General features: G+C 41.6%; 1 protein-coding gene across 1 annotated transcript; it reads right to left on the reverse strand.

Moving 5' to 3' along the window:
* Positions 1 to 1,915: 1,915 nt before the first annotated feature.
* CD7 (CD7 molecule) lies at positions 1,916 to 15,697 on the reverse strand. The gene is made up of 8 exons (XM_054394059.1): positions 15,391 to 15,697; positions 13,767 to 13,871; positions 12,442 to 12,567; positions 6,202 to 6,540; positions 4,343 to 4,690; positions 2,949 to 3,058; positions 2,735 to 2,773; positions 1,916 to 2,038 (listed from the first exon to the last, which is right to left on the reverse strand). The coding sequence occupies exons 1-8, from the start codon at positions 15,695 to 15,697 to the stop codon at positions 1,916 to 1,918; spliced, it is 1,497 nt and encodes a 498-aa protein (XP_054250034.1).
* Between the last annotated feature and the right edge of the window lie 2,354 nt (positions 15,698 to 18,051).

Consider the following 18,051-nt stretch of genomic DNA (forward strand, 5'->3'; position numbering starts at 1 on the left):
ACCAGGTGCAAGGATGGCACAGCTTCCCCAGTGCCATCTGCTCCTTACCTGTCTCCATCTGATGTGTTTAGCTCTGTCATAGCTTCTATGAAAAGAATGCATGAATATACATCATCTGAAGTGTCCTTTGGTATTTTCTTCAGTGATTAATTTTAAAACAAACAAAGAACCCCACCACATATAGATTATGTAAATAAAGTGGGAAGTAGTTATGTTGTCTATCGAGTTGCTGTTATGAACAAGTTATACTGCATTTCACAGAAAGTCTTTGAATCATTCTATTAAAAACAAGGAAAACAAACAAAAGCCCCAACCCAATAACAACAAAAAAACCCGAACAAACAAACCCCAAAACCCCTAACAAAACACTGAAAGAAATACTCCATTCAATAACTAGCACTAATTTGCAAGATATATGAAATAGTCTTTAATACATGTTATAAAAATATCAAACAGCTGTACAAAGCCCTGGTCAGGTCAAGCTCTATGAAGATCAACAGACATCTCTCTGCTTAGAAGCTAAACCCTTCCCTCCACCACCCCCCAGAGTGAGCAGATTTCTCGCCCTGGTCCGATGCACATCATTTCACAAGTGACATGTGGAGAGAAATGGGCTCTCCTGAGCAGCAGGCTTGGCTCAAGAAGCTGAGATCTCAGCAGAGCCCAGCTCCAGAGGGGGAGGATCTACTGTGCATGGCTCCTCTCCAGGCACTGTCATCAACAGCAAATTATCCCTAATCTCTTAAAAATCTAAACAAATATATGAATATAAAATTCTCATCCCACCCACCAGAAACCGCAAGCCAGCCCCATCAATCCTGCACGGTAACAGGACAATTTGATAGTCCTTTGGTTACACAAGACTGTTGGTTTTCCATGGCAGACCCAACTTTGCAAAACCAAAACAAACCTGGAAGAAGCTGTAGCCCTTCCACAGCAAGAGAGTTAAGCTCACTGCAGCAAACTGTTCTAAGTCATTGCTAAAACAAAATTTAGTTTCTACTTGACTCACGTGAGGTTTTGATAAATTCCTTGGTTAGGAATGATTTTGAATCAGACTCACCCGTGCCCAGACTGGAATGTGGGCATTGGCTTTACACCAGATTAAGTTCACCTTGCACTCTGCCGTACAGAGTCACTGACCTGGAGAAATGCATTCTGCTGTGGAGAATGCACCTGGAGTTTGAGGCAACATCAGCATGTGCTAAACATTTCTGCTGTCCCTAAAAGTCATCATGCTCCAAGTCTAGTTATTTTGCATGGCAGCCATTGCAAGACCCACACCATCCATGTCAATGACCTTGACAAAGACAGCAATTTAAAATCTAGTCTGAATTGCGTTTTTGTGAGACCATTATGATCTTTGAACAGGTGAGCCCAAACATATCCAACACTTCACTCTACTGCATTCAGAACAGATTTTTTTGCTGTAACTTTTAAGTTGGTTTAGCCAACTGAGCTCTTGAGCAGATCAATGAGGGTTCATAAGAGGACTGTAATCCATGAATATGTGGATCCGTTGCCATATTATTTAACAGCCCTGTTCAGGTCTTCCTGAGCTCTCACCAATGCTCAGAACCAGACCTCTTGATCTATCTCACCTTCCATGAAAGAGTTATTTATCAATCAAAGAAATGAGCCCATATGGGGCATCTACGTAAATGTACTGTTCAAAATTCTTGCTTTCCATACTAAACTACAAACACATGTGCAGGGTACTTTCATTTCTCTGTATTTTCTATACATGGAAAAAAAAAAAAAAAAAAAACTTGGACATGAGGCAAGTTTTTCTTTCCACCAAAGAAGGTAAGGGATAGAATTTTCAGTTCAGTTGCTGCATCAGATTGCTAAGGCAGCTTTCAGAGAGATCTGTAAAGGGATGGCTAATCCATGTACAGTCCCAGCTGGCAGAAGGTTAATTGCCAATGGAGTAATTGTTGGTTCTGTTGAAGGTGTTACGTCTAGAGGAGTAAGACATGTCTTCATATACTGTATTTGATACTGTGTGTGGTTTTCTTTTCCGGAAACACTTCTTCATCTGCAAAAGAAAGCAAACAGCTTTTCAGAACAGAGCTTGCAAAGGCTCCAAAGCCCTCTCAAATCCCAGTGACATCTTGGAGGATTAGGTGGAAATTGTTAATTTATTTGTTTAACTTTCTGTTGTCAGTCCGATATAATTACACTAAAAGTTCCTTCAAGAATTGGGTGTAACTGTGGCCCAAACACAAATCCAGATTATCCTTAGTTTTGTTACTGATAACACAAGAGACCAGTTCCCACAAGGCCACCTGGCTTTGCCAAAATGATATTATACCACTGGTTTTGAGCAGTACTGAAGCCATACATGGAGGGATGAGATTAGAATCTTTGTGTTAATTTTGAATAATCTTTATGAAGCAGAAAGATCTGTCAGTGACAAATAGTTTCCAGGCACTTTCTGCAGAATATTATGCAAATAATCCCAGTAAAGGAAAAATTTCCTGGTCACCTTTTTGATTTTGACAAGGCAGAGTTGTTCTCCTACAGCTACATTCAGACATTAGGCTATTTTATGATGTTTTGTCATCCTTGCATCCCCCTCCAAATGTTCTCTCACATCTATTACAAGACATTACAGCTCCATTCCCAATTGACAGAAGAAAAAAAGTAGAAAAAGAAGCAAACCAGAATAGTGAGGTACTGTGTTCAGGGAAATCATACAACACAGGGCTGTGGTGCTAACTGTGAGGCTTACCTGAGGCATGTTATCAAAGGCAAATAAATATCTCAGTTGCTAAGAGGTACAGAAACAAAAATACACAGCCTTTACAGGCAAAAGTTTACTAGTAGGAGATATCAAACAAAGGCAAGGAGGACACAATAGAAAGCCAGAACTCCTTAGGTTTATCAAACATTTGTTTGGTTCAGTCACTATTCACACATAATAGGCAGGGTAACAGCATACTTACATTGACACCGTACAAGGTGCAGCACATCAGTGCAGTAAACAATAGCGCTACTATGATGGTAAGACCATAGATGACCCAGGAACTATTACTGCAGTCTGTCTGCTCCACGTCTGCATGTAAAATTATGTTATTAAACATATGAAGAGGAGAATCCTATTTTTAGCAAGCAAGAAATCAGGTATCAACAGCATGCTACAAAGTCACATTTATCACCCCATTCCTGTTGTCACTGGCATTTTCTGTGCTCTTCTGGAGGCTGGTGATGACTGCAGGTGGCATGTGAGGAGCACTCAATAAAGGCAATAGCCTGCATAACACTGATCAGAAGTTGGACCACACATGCATAATGGAAACAGAAAATGTTTTCCTGCAGTATTACAGCAGCAGTGCTGTCTGGGCCAGGAATTCTGTGACAGCAAGATTTGCAAGCAGTGCAGACGCAAGCAGGAGGCTGCTGTGGTCTGAGGTATAGACACTGAGCAGAATAGTGCTAGTGGAAAGGGTTACAGTTCTCCAAACCTCAATTAATCCATAACTATCTGGTGATCATCCTGCTTCTTTGACATGCAGCTGTCATTTCTCCAGCTCCCATCACTGAGCTGTTGCACCAGTTATGCCTAGCAGCACAGAATGAGACCACAGACTGCACGTAGATCCTTTGCAACTCTTAGGCCCTACGTAAACTTTATTTTAGTTACAGGAAGATCAGTTCATCATAGCCCAATGCACAGGGTTAAATTGCATCAATAAGATCACAATCAGTATATTGCTGAGCTTGTCTTCACCTTGGCAAATGGTTACAACAACACACTGCAGAAAAAGAAAAAAAACCCTGTCTTTGGAATCAGCTCACAGTGTGCTCAGTGCATAATGAGGGTGTGTGAGATCATCTCTGCTATTATCTGTGGTGCCTTAAGTAAATGCCTGAGGACTTGTTCCGTACTCCCTGGGGTGACCTATTTTTAAACACAAAGAGAGAATGCTAGAGAGAATGGTTTTTAAAAGACATTTATGTCACACTAAGGTCAAAGAACTGATGCTAAAAATACTGCTTTATTCCCTAAAGCTGACAGATTATTCACAGACACACTGAAGGGTTTGTTGTCTGATTCTGACCTTTTCTCTTTTTTTGGAGGTGGACTAATATAGCAACTTTTCTTTTTTATAATTCCCTTCTGGCTCTATTGGGCAGGTAGAAATACAATGCCTATTTCTGTGTCCTAGTACAACAGAGCACAGAGGAAGCTGAGCACACTCTCCAAACTTTGTCTTGTACCAGAGTAAGTCTAGCCAGGGATTAGTTGTCCTAACCAATGTTCTGCAAGCTTTCAGCCCACCTTTTGCCTTATAGCATGCCATAGTTATTCGTGATTAAACAAGCAAAGGGACAGTACCTTTAATCAGCATCATGGTGCCACTTTCACTCACTGAGAGAAAAGAGACATTTTTCACCACCCCAGCACATACATAAATGCCACTGTCATTTTTCTGTAGGTCGTGCAGAGTTATCACTATTTTCTTCTCTTCCTTTGAGTACTCCAAGCGATTAGCAAAAGCAAGAGAAATAGTTGAAGCATTCTGACTTGAAACATGTAGCACTTTTTCACGTTGCATGAGGGTCTTGAGCAAGTAGAACTCTTCATCTTCATATGAACTGTTCCATGCACAGGTAATACTGATTGACTGGCCTGGCTCAGGATTGACATAGAGTGGTGACTGTTGAAGAACTCCACTGGTTTGAGCTAAAAGCGAGAGAGATTAATGGCTACCACAAACTTAACACAGTGCAAGGGAGAAAACACAGAGGTTGAATCAAAAAGAGCAGACCACAGATAAAATTTAGTGGGGTTTTGGGGTTTTGGGTTTTTTTTTGGTTGGTTGGGGTTTTTGTTTTGTTTTTTTGGTTTTTTGAAGGCTACCTTTATGCATGCCTTAGGAAGAAAGCCAGGTTCCATGTTTCCCTGCCCCAGGATCTAAACATAGGACTGGCTAAACAGGTTCACCTGCTTGTAATGGGTTTCCACCTACCTAATAAATACATATACTGAACTCTCTACTAAGGGAATACAGCCTCATCAGCTTGCCCTTGAGACATGGGTCGTTGCCTGCTTTCTCAAGTGAGATTAAGCCATAGAAAGATCTGAGAACTATTGGTCTGAATGAAATCATACCATGTGGGTACCATCAATGTGGAAAACGGTCTTTAAAAAGCAATTATTAAAGGCTTGCTGGCCAGATAGGAAGATATTTCACTGAGTTCCTCTGAGTACAGGCTCTGTTCCTTTTAATGTTATCATTAATATGGATGATGGAACGAAGACAGAATTTACCCCATTTGTAACAAAAGATAATTTGGGAAAAGTTGCAAGCATTTTAGAGAAGAGGGTCAGAATGAGAAAGATATAAGGCAATTTCATAAAATAATTTAGAGAAACAGTGCATAACCAACAAGATGGAACTCATCTGAGAATCCACAGTCAAGAAGTCTGAAGAGAGAAGCCTAAGGAAGTACTTGATAAGCCTTCATAGACATACATGACTATTACTGGTGAAGCAATCGATTAAGCTTTGCATGCCTTGGGGGCAGGAAACGAAGACAACCCTGCCATTTACACTGGTAAAGATGTTTCAGGTTAGATAGTCTTGTCAGAAGGTAGGTACAGAGAGGCATAAACTGTTCAATTCTCTTCTAATGAGAAGTAAAGAAAAGGATTAAAAAAAAAAAGAAGAGAGACAGAAGAATTGTCCCCCTAGCCAGAAATGCCTGCAAAGGGAGCACTTCTGCCCATTCAGCAACTACATTATGATGATAAAAAACCCCCACATCCCTTGTCATTTGAGATGAAATTCTAAAAATATATATATACAAAGAAGATTTACTAAAACCAGAAGCAAAAAGGGCTCATTGTTTTGCTAGTTATTCATAAAGATTTGGCTGAGTGTTTCAAAGAGAGTTACAGGTCCTCACTGTTTTCAGACTGCTGCAGCAACCCATGACTCATGCAAAGACCTGTAGCTAGGACTAAATTAGTCATGAACTGATATTGTAGGGACTTTTTGCTACTGTTCTACCTCATGTATTTTCTTCACCTGTTCAGGGAAAAGACCCACATTTTCTTTCAAACCGGTTCGCTGCTTGAGCAGAGGTGAATAAAATTCTGTCAGACTCTCCCTCTCCATTACGGTTTCTTCCAATCTTTGACTTAAAACGTATATCTGCATTTGCTGATTGATTGCATAAGAGATGGGATACCTTTCACCACTACTATGGTCTCCTTCCCATGCAACTTTTTGTGATGGCCTTTCTTGGTAACAAATGTAGAGCATTGGTAGGTATTGGAATCAGATTGCTGTGCATTGTGCAGAGTTATCCCGAGGTTCTTTCCTTCCTCCGAATAATTGAGGCGATGAGCCAAGTCAGGGGGGATGTATGAAGTACCCTCCCTGGAAACATATAACACAGTGAGTTGCTCCTTGCTAGCTGTCAAGTATGTTCCCAATACCTCTTCCAAATTTTCCCTTGAGCAAATTATGCTGATGGAGTCTCCTTCCCAAACACTGATAATGTCTGTTTGTTGTTCATTTTCTCCACCTAAAAATGAGAAATGCAATTGAATTTACAGTATTGGAATTCTTCTTAACTTATTAATATCAAACTAGTTTTCAAAAACAACTACTGCATCAACAACACAGCCACCCTATAAGACCAGACCCTAGTCTTCCTATCCTGTATATGGCATCTCTTGCCTGCCTGAAACCTATAGTGTCTTTCATGCCCATTGCAACTCAGTGTCTCCCCAAAACCTGAAAGGCACTCACAAAGAAGTGGCTTCTGTCACTCATGCCAAACATTTACTCTGCTCTCCACATTCTCAGTATGATCCTAATAGTTCTTAAAACACAAGGTCCACTGAACTCAGCCTCAACTTTGAGCTGGTTGAGGATCTCAAGCTCGTATTCAAAGGTATCAGAAGATGACAAAGAATGCAGAAAATGGCTTTGGCAACATCAGGAAACTGGATAATGTATCCTTTTAGGAAGAGAACTACAGATGACACAAACGCAGCCTGCATTAAGAAAAAACAGTATAAAAATATATAATAAGACCCTCTGAGTTCTCTAATGGCCTCAGTATCAAAAGAAATTGAACAGTAAGTATTTATGTGATAGAAGGCAAGGAGCAGAGGGATCAAGTGGGAAACATCTGAAAGAAATTAAAAAAAAAAAAAAACAAAAACAAAGCCAACCAACAAAAAAAAAAAAAAAAAAAAAAAAAACCAAGGAAAAGAAAAATAAAGTATTGCATATCTAGGACCAACATAGCACAGAAAGGATAGAATTGTTCAGTCCTGACAAGCTAATTAAGGATGTCTACATACTAATGCAATTAATTTTAATAAGGGAACTAACATGGAAGTCAAGCTCAGAAAAAAACAGATCATGGGAATTTAGATACAGTAAATCAATCCAACATGAGCACACACAAGGACATTCCTTCCACAACACTTAAAACATTAGGGCAATCTAGGAGCTGTCAGCAATTACCTTCCAGAGCAGCGGAGAAACAGGGGAATGGAAAAGGTTGGGGAAGAACAGAGCAATCAGCTTTTACAATTGGAGAAAGAAAGCCCAGGAAATTAATCTTTACCAGCCTAAAAATCAGTACTTTCAAGATAACCCACGCTTACACAACCTAAGAACCCACACAGTTAATGACAAGCAGCCACAGCCCATCAATTGTTTTCTCCAAAAGATAAGAGTAGAAGTAGAAACAAGTATTGACTCCTCAACAACCACAAAATAAGTATTCTCACCAGTTTTACTGCACCTTCCTTCCAGATGTCATGATTTATTGATAATATCCCAAGCCACCATCCTTCCCAAAAATTGTAAAAGGTCATAGAAGTAAAAATAGTGCTGTTTGCAGACATCTTTTCCTTCAGCCTATTCTCCTCAGATACTCACGCTGTTTTCTCTAAGTGTGCCTCCAGCCTGTACCCTCTGTAGCTGCAACAACATTCAGCAATAGGTATTTCTAGTAAAGTTTTATCAGACCTTTAATAATTACATCCCTAGAAAGCATGAGTATTCATTTCTATCCAGTGGTGGGCTCTCATCAGCCTGAACACAGACACAGCTCATGTGGAATCACTGGGAAAACAACTTCCACTCTTTACACAGAGAATCATTTCTCAATAGAAAAGTTCTGACCACAACACTTCCAATTTTTTTTTTCCACAAACTCAACCTATAATGTTAAAAAATGCTTTCCAAAGTTCCACCTGGCTTTGCTAATGGTGAATTTACCAACCATCTGAGATAACAGACTAAAGAAAAAAGAAGAAAATATTAACACCCATGCAGTGTAAGAGCATCTATGTTGTACATACCCTTCTGGCCATGGAAGCAGGGGAGCAGAAGAAGAAGGAGAGATGCAGCTGGGAGATCTGACAGCCACAGCATTTTCAGAGGTCTTCTCAGTTGTTCCTTATTATCTGTATGATGAGATAAATACCTGAAGAAAAGGTTGTATGCCACAGCTTAGCCTGTTTTCCTCCAGCTACATCAGCTGTCTATTAAAAGAAATTAGCAACACACTTCTTTCACCTTAGTATCGCAACTAACTTGATAGAGAAGGGGAAGGGATCTCGAGAGGTGCGTCTTGATTTTGACTTCACACTTACAACGCCCACAATTTCCTACTACTGAACACCCCCCAACCCTGAAGGCAGGACTAGAAATGGTCTTTGTGACAAACACCTACCTTCCCTTTACAGTCAACTGAGAAAAGATGGGCTCAAAGTTGCTCCTTGCAGTGCCAAAGTCAGGCAATTATCTCCCTGTTGTGGCCTTACTGGAAATGCAGGCAGTTGGTACAATCAATTCAGTCTGTCAGTGTTTCCATGGGCTTAGCGGGCTGCCTGCATTGAGAGATGCTCCATTAATTCAGGCAAATTTTTATATAAACCCTGCTCACAACACAACAGGTTTGATCTGCACCTTGGCACTGACAATGTGTGTGATTTCCAAGCGACAGCGTGGTTCCTACCTCCCACGTGCCTCCTGGCTTCACATCCAGTAACACATTCTGTTGTGTCTGCAGTACACAAGAGCTGCTAACCACCAACAGAGAGGACCCTCAGCTATAGTTCACATGCAGCCAATGCCCTCTCCCTGCTGAAAGGAAAAGCTCTTCTGGTAGGCACTGTTCACTGAGTGAACACATAAAGAAAAGGCTCTTCCCAACGAGTTCCTTGAAGGCTTAGAAATTTCATCAATTACTGTAAAGAAAACAAAGTTCAGACAGGTTGTGAAATGAGCTCTTAATTAGCCCTACAAAGGCTCACTACTGGATTACAAAAGCTGATGACAGGAAATCTCTCTTACTCCCTGTCTTTGCTTTTGCAATATTTAATAAGCAAATCATGACAATAATACTGGATTATGAGTTTGGGAATCAAGTGACAGTGACACTTTGTGACTCATACCAAGTAATGATATGATCAGCACAGGGTTACAAATGAAGAGCCAGCTTTTCAGTTGACATTTTATTGTCATGAGTACAACACAAATTAAAAAAATTATTAAATCATTGAAATGAAATTGCAACTATTAAATTAGAGCAGAGAACTTAGCACTCCCAGTCACTTTTTAATGTAGTAAACAAATAATTACCAATTTATATGTTGCAAAGCAACACATTACAGTTGCTGTCTACCAGCACAACATGGATCAGGAAGAGCAAAGTGAAATGGTTGGTAGTGAAGCTTCTGAATATCATAACCTGCATAACCATCAATAGAAAGAAGAGTTGTAAAGGAAAGTGTGCTTGAGTGAGACATAAACATAGGTCTGAGTTGTGTCTTGCAAATATACTTTAGCTCAGCAACTGTCACTGATCAGAGTGACAGTTCTCAAAACACGTCCAGTTCTCTGGCCCCAGCTGATGTTAAAGAGTGGAAATTAAACCTGCACCTCATTAAACATGTGAACTATCAAATGGGGATCCCTGAAATGCAATATTCCTCCCCTACTCTCTCTGCATGCAGGATACCCAAAGCTGTCTTCAGCTGCAGAAGTTCTGACAAGAAAACAAGAGCAGGTACATCAGCATCTTTTCCTATCCATTAGAGGTACTGTTGCAAGTGTCCTACACTGAAACTGCCAGTTTAACGAGCTAATTTGTCAGGGAGATGGATTTCATGTTTCCATTCAGCTTGGAATGCCATTTCTGAGAGCTCTCCCATCCACCTTTGCAGAGAAAACAGAGGAGATGCCCTGAACCTGCAAGTGCTGGCAAAACCAGATCTGTTCAAAAGGCCAATTCAACAAACCAGTCAACTGTACAAAAATGCTTTATTGGACATAGAGACCACCAGGGAGCTGAAAAAAAAATTAAAAAAATAGAGACCTATGGGCATGTTATCACATTACAAAATGGAAGACATGCAGAGGGCATCTGCTTCAGGGTTCAACATATCCTGCCTGAGCACAGACACAGTTCTCCAAAGAATTTCAGATTAAATCCATTGTGAGAATTCAGCTGCTTTAAACCTGTGCTGCTGAGCCAGCCACACATCTTGCAATGACTTCCATCCTCAGCAAAGCACCAGCAGAACATGGCAGATTCAGGGAACTTCTTGTGTGGCTCATGTAGCTGGAGAGCCATGGCAATCACAGTCCTCTGTGAATGCATGTATTTGCTGAAGATGTCTTGTATAAAATGAGCTCTGTCCATTCAGCCCAAGACTGTAAGGCAGCACTGAGGAATATGCTGCTGGCACAGTGGCCGGGTTGTCTCAGCTGTAGATGTTTCTCAAATAGGTGTGAGGTATGTCAGGAGCCTGTGTGTGATTCTTCCCAACAGCTGCAGAATTGAAGAGAAAAATATCTGCAAGGCAACCAAAGGAACAGGCTGATTTCAGAGAAAAACTTGAGCCCATTCCTTGTGCTTAGGCCTTGAAATGTGGAGTGTGAAGTCATCAGGGCTACCACGTCTGGATTACCTCCTGCCCTGTAAAGTAAAAGGAGTACAGCTTCATTGTCCAGCAAGTTCATGGTGTCTCTCCAGAAAACCTGCCCTGCTTGCTGTGGCCCATCAGCTTTTGCCTTAGAGAGGCTCCAGGACAGGACTGAACCCTCCCTGAGCATCACACCACAGGGCACGACCTCAGGGGAGGTCTTAAACTCTGAAAAAGAAACAACTAATGTTTGTTTCTAAAGGATGGACCAGGAGATATCTCAGCTTCTGGCATTACACAAGGTCCCATATAAACCCTGCAGCCAAGCTGGATATAGGGGGAAGCTGTATGTCAGAGTTCAGGGGGGGTCTGTTGGAAGTGTGTAAATGATCAACACTGCACTGGGACCGCTGCAAAGTCCCTCAGGGGCTAAAATCTATTGGCTCAGACTCGATGCAGGGTAGAAATGGGTATCAATAAAATACAGTTCCGGTAAGCAGATTCCTGAGCAATTCACAGTTACCCATCTCAAACAGATCCACAGGCCTTCTGCTTTCTCCACAAATCCCCACCAGCTCTGATGGCAGCTGATACTTCACCACAGCTGCATGCCCATTGCTATACTCTGTTATAGTATAACCATTTTTGAAGTAAGAGCCAGATAAACATCATCTCGCTTGAAGAATACTGCGGCTCCTGTGCTGTGAGGGAGGAGGGAACAGCAGAGGGCAATACAGAAGAAGTTGATACTTCCAGAATATTTTATTCATATTTGTGGATTCATAGAATGGTTTGGGTTGGAAGGGACCTTAAAGACCATCTAGTTCCAACACCCCAGCACTGGCAGAAACACCTTCCACTAGCCCAGGTTTCTCCAGGCCTCACCCAACCTGGCCATGAACACCTCCAGGGAAGGGGTGTCGACAACCTCCCTGTGCAACCCGTTCCAGTGTCTCACCACCCTCCCTGTAAATAATCTCTTCCTAATACCTAGTCTAAATCTGCCCTCCTCAACCTTCAATCCATTCCATGCATATTAGTTTTCAAATCAAACTCTTTCCTTGGATGTATTTTGGAAAATATTCTTTCTTAACTTAAAACTGGCTCTTCAGTGGGCAGAGCTGGGAGTGGGAAGCATTCACTTAAAGGACCTGCCAAGCCCACATCTGAATGTGTTGCAGTCTCTTGGACTGGGGTCTGTCTCTGCAGGGGAAGCTGCAGTCTGAGACAACTCCAAGGAACTGGATCCAGCGAGGTAAGGCTGAGCAGTGCCATTGCTTGGCTGCATTTTTGCCTCAGTAAGGAAATTTACTCCATTCTTATTTTTCACAGGAAAACCAGCTGACTGGGGACTATGCCATGGCACCAAATGCAGAGGTGAAGTTCATACCAGCTCTTAGCCCAGCATTCCCTTCACAGTGAGTATCATTTAGCAGCCTCAGGAACAATGTTAATGGAATGAGATCCAGAAAGAAAACCCTGTGAGTGCAGCCTCCAAGGCACACACGAAACACAACATCGTCAGACTGTACCTCGACCTTTCCTCCTCCGTCGAACACAATACACTCCCAGGGCTGCTCCACACACTATGACCAGCAGTACTGGAATGAGGATGGCACTGCTGCTGCTCTGTTCATCAATTACAGGTTGAGGATTCTCTGCAGAGCAAAAGAAAACAAGAAGCCCAAGTGAGTCAAACAGATTTGCAAAGAAATGAGCCTGCCTCATAAGCACCAGCTAGGAAGAACTGGGCCTGGTTCTTCTGCCATGTGCCCACAAAAGCTGATAAGGAGGGAAGGAACTGAGGAATGAGAGAACAAGCAGCCTCTAGCTTACAGTATCTTAATGAAGATAGCAGTAACCGAAATGAGCTCTGCCAACACTTCAAGCTAATCCTTGACTCCCCACCACAATAGATGTCTTTGAATACCCATCTTATCAGAAATAACCAAAACCATGAGGTGTGAGACCTTGTGTCCTGAAAACAGAAGGAGGACAACATCTCTGTGAAGTCCTTTAGTGATCTCACTGTTTTAGCCATGCAAATGTAGAAAATAAAAGCTGGAAGAATGTTTGCCAGGGCAGCATTATTCTGGATGGTGTCAGAACCAAGGATTTAATCAGGACAGCAAGGCAATCCATCCTTAATGATAAGTTGAATGGCCACTAAGGAAATCCATTTTGACTATTTTTTTAAAGACTGCAATACATCATAATTAAAATATATATATAGACAAGTATTAAAATAACTTTTATATATAATTTGGAATAGAAATAATAGAATCCTCCAGCACACATTCAAAAATTACCAGAGGAAAAAGCTAAGGAACCATTCCCCTAACAGGAACTTTCCTCAGAAAAGGAGAAATACCATTTCCTTGTCTCAATCAAAGCTTATGGACAAAAAGGACATCTAAGGAAGATGACAGGGCTTTCTACAGTGAAAGAAATTCAGATATAAAAAATAGTGAGTAATAAACATCCTCTTAGTCTGGAGGATAAAGTCTCATCTACCATTTACTAGTAAGTGGAATTACTGGAAACTTGTTCCACACTTCCATCAGGCACCATTTTCCCTCAGCATCCCTGTACCTATAACTATATTGCCATGGTTACAAAAATCTGGACCTATGGACATATATTTGCAGGACTGGGCCACTACACAGGCTAGGGGAAAATCCCTGAGTTTGAATGGCTACAGCATACGCAGGTCCAGTACATCTGCCCCCACTCTGTGTAAAGCTCTGTCACATCAAGCTGCCTGGGCAAAGCTCTCTCATGGGAAAGAGTAAACACACATGAAAAGATTTACCTACATTTCCTTCATCAGTGATGTCAGCATTTGATTCTCTGTTACCTGCCATTTTATGGTAGCATTTCAGGAGGCTTTTGGGTTTGTTAAAGTTGATCTCTGCTTCACAGCAAGTTTCAGTGATGCCACCCGTTACATTTTCTGAGGAAACTGAAAGAGAAATTTTCGTATGGATCATTTATTGGATCATCAGTCAAGGGTTAAAAAAAGTTAAAGAGGTTAATAGGTTTAAAAAGGGGATCCTTCATGTCCCACAAAAAGTTGCAGACTGCTACAATCTTATTTAATTCACCAACTGTTCAAATCAACCAAGCGTCATTGAGATTTTCTTCTCACTAAAGGTAATGAAATGTTCTATGAGCCAGTGATGGAAATCTTCAAATTTGAAGACAGTAAAACAGTTTTCACATACACTCATGAACACCAAAACACTTTCAAAAAGCTATCACTACCTATTTGCAGTTACATTCTCTTCAGATAATAATGGCAAAATTTTGAACCTTCCATTTAACTACAGGGACCAAAGAAGAAAAACAAGACCAGCAGCTGTACAAATCTCAGAGACCTCAGAGTACATCTCCCACTCAGCATGCAAGCCACTGTGCCATTATTTAACTTTGCCCTCTTCTGAGAGGTGGGAAACGTAAAGGCCATGGTCTTGAAAAACCTTCATCCCTTTACAACCCACATTTAGCACAACCACTTGTTACCCTCTCAAGGAACACAGGAATCTATACCTACAGCAGTTCCCAGCTTTTCCTATAGATGTTTTAGTGGCATCCAAGCTTTACACAGTAGCAAGAACATGTTGATTTTTTTTGCAGTAAACATAAAACCAGAAGAGAAATGGTTTACACTGGTCAGAAATTAAATGCATGGGGAGTTGTGAGACTGAACAAAAGCATAGGTAGGTTATTTTTTTCTTATTCTCTCCTGTCAGCAGTAAGATTAGAAAGGGTGCTCTAAGACTAACAAGAAGGATGATGGAAGCTGCTTTCAGAGAACTATCTACAGCCAGGAGGGCAAAGCCAAATATTTATTCAACTAGATATTAACTGATGCAATGTCACTGATTCAGATGGATTTCAACTAAATTAATAGAATTATAGAACAGCAGGTATTTGGAGATCATCTAGCCCAGCCCCAAAAATTACACCTGTGCAACCTGATCCACCATGGCATTTTGCCCTCTTGGAGCCACTTGCTATATGTACAGACAGGCATTTTTATCTCTGACTTTGGCAGGTTTTGGGGAAAGGTTATTTAGTGGACTATACATAATAGTAACACAGAATGACCAGGCTAGACCTAGATTTCAGGATGTACAGACTGAAGCAGGTGGGATTCATCCATTGCAAACTGGATCAGATTTTGACTAGGAGAATTGCTGTTGCCCAAAAGAAAGGAAAAACAACCACACAAACAAAAAAGCCCCAAGTAAACTATCTTTATCAATCAGAGCAACAGAAGTTACTACTGCAGTTTAAGCAACATTTGACATGAGAGAAATTATTTTTGTGAATGACTTCATGACTTCTTTTACAAGAGAAACTCATTTTGACAAGTTAGTTTACTCATTAACCTCACTACCCAAACATGTAAGAGTTGAGTTTCATAATGAGATGTATGTTTTTCACATGCTGCTAGCCAGGCTCCCCGTAGAGCATACCTTCACAATTCACAGCACCACATGAGCCTCCTATTCCCTTGGCTTTATGCCAGACAATGCCAATAATTCCTTCAAGAACATATTCTGGGTACCGACAGCACAGGATGATGCTTGTTTCACTGGGCTCCAAACGAAACGCTTTATCCGAAAATGTGTTGTTTTGTGTATCAAAAATCTTTTCACAGCCTTCATAACTCTGTTTGTCATCACACACACTGCTCACATGGCCTCTACAGCGATAGACTGTCACGTTTGTTTTGTCAGTGGAAGAGTCTTGCGTCCTCTCAGCACGGTTGGCACTGGGCATAGCAGTATCTATGAGAAAACACAGAAACATTATTTTCTACCAGTTTTCTCCCCAGACATTTAGGGCAAGAGAATAGGATGAATTTTGGTGGACAAACCCAGTTGTGGTTTAGGAGACATTGCTTGCTAATAGCAAATTTTTATACAGTGCTGGGCTCACTCCCCAAAATATTTCTGGGTGTAAAAATTAGGACATACTTCCCCTCCTGCTGCCACCAGGAACTGGACACAACTGAGCTGTCTAACAACACCTGAAAGATTTTTAGCTACTAAACATGGAGTGAAAAGCAACAAAATCAAAAAGGGAGACTCACTTGAATGAGGAGCAGCAGTCAGAAGCAGAAAACATAACAGCATCAGCTGGAGAGAGTCCATCAGGCTGCCCTGGGTGCTCAGCTCCAGCAGTGCTGGATGCTCTCTCAGATGCTCCACAATCCCAGGGGATGCTTACCAGGATCCTCCTTCAGTCATCTCCCTGTCTGGACATCAGATGCATCATTTAACATCCATTATCTTCATTATATATCTTATTATCTTTATCCAGTCAAAAAGAAAACAACTTCCAGGTCAAGAGCTGCGATGGAGAGGTTATTAATTATGATTAATGAAATATGAATTATGAAAATCAACTTTAAAGAATTATTAAAACATTAATAACCTATTGATCACTATTTTACATACATATTCTAGTGCACGGTTATGAAATCCCATAACTGGTTTAGTATACAGTTTTACCCCAATTAGAATATTTACAGAATTAATTTCAATTAAAGGAACGCAGGGTGCGGTTCCACCGCTTGTCCACCAGATGGCGACTTGAGAAGGCGCTGCGGCTGCTGTAACTGTATACAGAGACAGATTTAGGAAGTGTTTCAGAGGCTATCGAAGCTAGAACGTCATGCGGCTAGGAGCGGGGCTTTGAGCTGAGCGTGAGTGGGTGCTACACACGTGAAAAGGTACACTGTGTGGTTGTTTGTAGCGAAGCTGGTTGCTAGGTCACGGTTAACTACGCAGGCTGGCTGCTGCCTGCTTGCCGTCTGCCCGGGCCTGGCCCGTACTGGGCGTGGGAAGGCTCCCGAGCCTGAGGGTGCGGCTGAGTCGCTGGCAGGCTGCGGGGGGACTTCCCCCCGGACAGGTTCGGTGGCTTTCCTTCTCCCGCCTCTGCAGGAGGGGTGAGACTTTCGCCGGCTGGCGGGTCCCCTTGGCTACCTTATGGGAAATATCTGTTCAAATTGAATGGGAAAAACAATAGTAGAAGTATTTCTTAAAACAAAACAAAACAAAACAAAACCTCTTAAATTTAGTCAGAAATTTATTCTCAGTCGTTTCAATGAAACTGTTACAAACTTGTTTTTTCACAAGTTTCACTTTCCAAAGGAGAGAAAAAAAAATATCTGGAAAATTCACCTAACTTCCCTCACTAGCCTGGGCTCTGGAAAACAAACTGCTTCATCCCTAGGAGGCTTTCATAAAAGCCACTATTTTTAGTATGTCACTACCTGGGACGTACCTTAAGGAAACTGGTTATGCATTAATTCCTAATTAAGCATTAGTTCTTCAACAGAAGTTACTAATTGCTCCTCTTTTGTGATCTGTGGTATCTTAAAGCTGCTAATTCCCAGAAGCAGATGAGACAGGAGAAACTCAGCCCTCAGAGCAAGCCCTTTCCAGCTGCTAGCAGGTACAGGAGACCATCAGATACCATCTGCAAAATTCCCTCTGGGATAAAACCTGGGGTGCCTCTGCAGTGCCACAAGCTCCCATAACCCCATGAAGGGACAAAGACCTACAGATACTGGCACTGCTCTCAAAGCTGTGATCCATCCTTCTACTTCACACCACACGAGGAACCAATGCTTCTACTTTATGCACAGTGCCTCCTTCTCACCTGTACAATCCTGCAAGACCTTCCTCCTGCCCCACCAAGTACTAATAACACTCAGAGCATCAGATGACCATGGCATCTTCTCTCATCCTCTTTCCCTACATCTTAAAATTGTTCCCATCTTTGTGATTTTGGGTGGTTTCTTCCAAACCAGATCAATGAGAAGCATTTCAAGCATTACTCTCTTCATGCTGTTTGCTGTTCTGCAAAGCACCAGTTAACAGCAATACCCATGCCCCTTCCCCTGTGGGTGAGCAGAGTGCCAAGGGACTGTCACCAGCCACAGAATCATTTAGGTTGGAAAAGATGCTTAAAACTGAGTCCAACCATTAATCCAGCACTGCCCAGTTCACCACTAAACTGTGCCCCCCAGAGCCATTACTGTGGTCACTCACACATGCACCAAAATGAAGCTCTTGGGGTTTTGTCTTCACAGAAGCAATGTGAAAGCAGTGCAGAACTACATGAAT

This window comes from Indicator indicator, chromosome 29, assembly GCF_027791375.1.
Source record: "Indicator indicator isolate 239-I01 chromosome 29, UM_Iind_1.1, whole genome shotgun sequence".
In the NCBI taxonomy this organism is placed as follows: Eukaryota; Metazoa; Chordata; class Aves; order Piciformes; family Indicatoridae; genus Indicator; species Indicator indicator.

Bases quoted from the DNA above. Each gene is read 5' to 3' on its own strand.
- CD7 (XM_054394059.1), bottom strand. From the start codon at position 15,697: ATGCCCAGTGCCAACCGTGCTGAGAGGACGCAAGACTCTTCCACTGAC. The intron at 4,691-6,201 runs GTATCCCATCTC...TCTCGCTTTTAG, and splicing joins GACCATAGTAGTGGTGAAAG to CTCAAACCAGTGGAGTTCTT. The intron at 3,059-4,342 runs GTACTGTCCCTT...TTTTACATGCAG, and splicing joins CACCATGATGCTGATTAAAG to ACGTGGAGCAGACAGACTGC.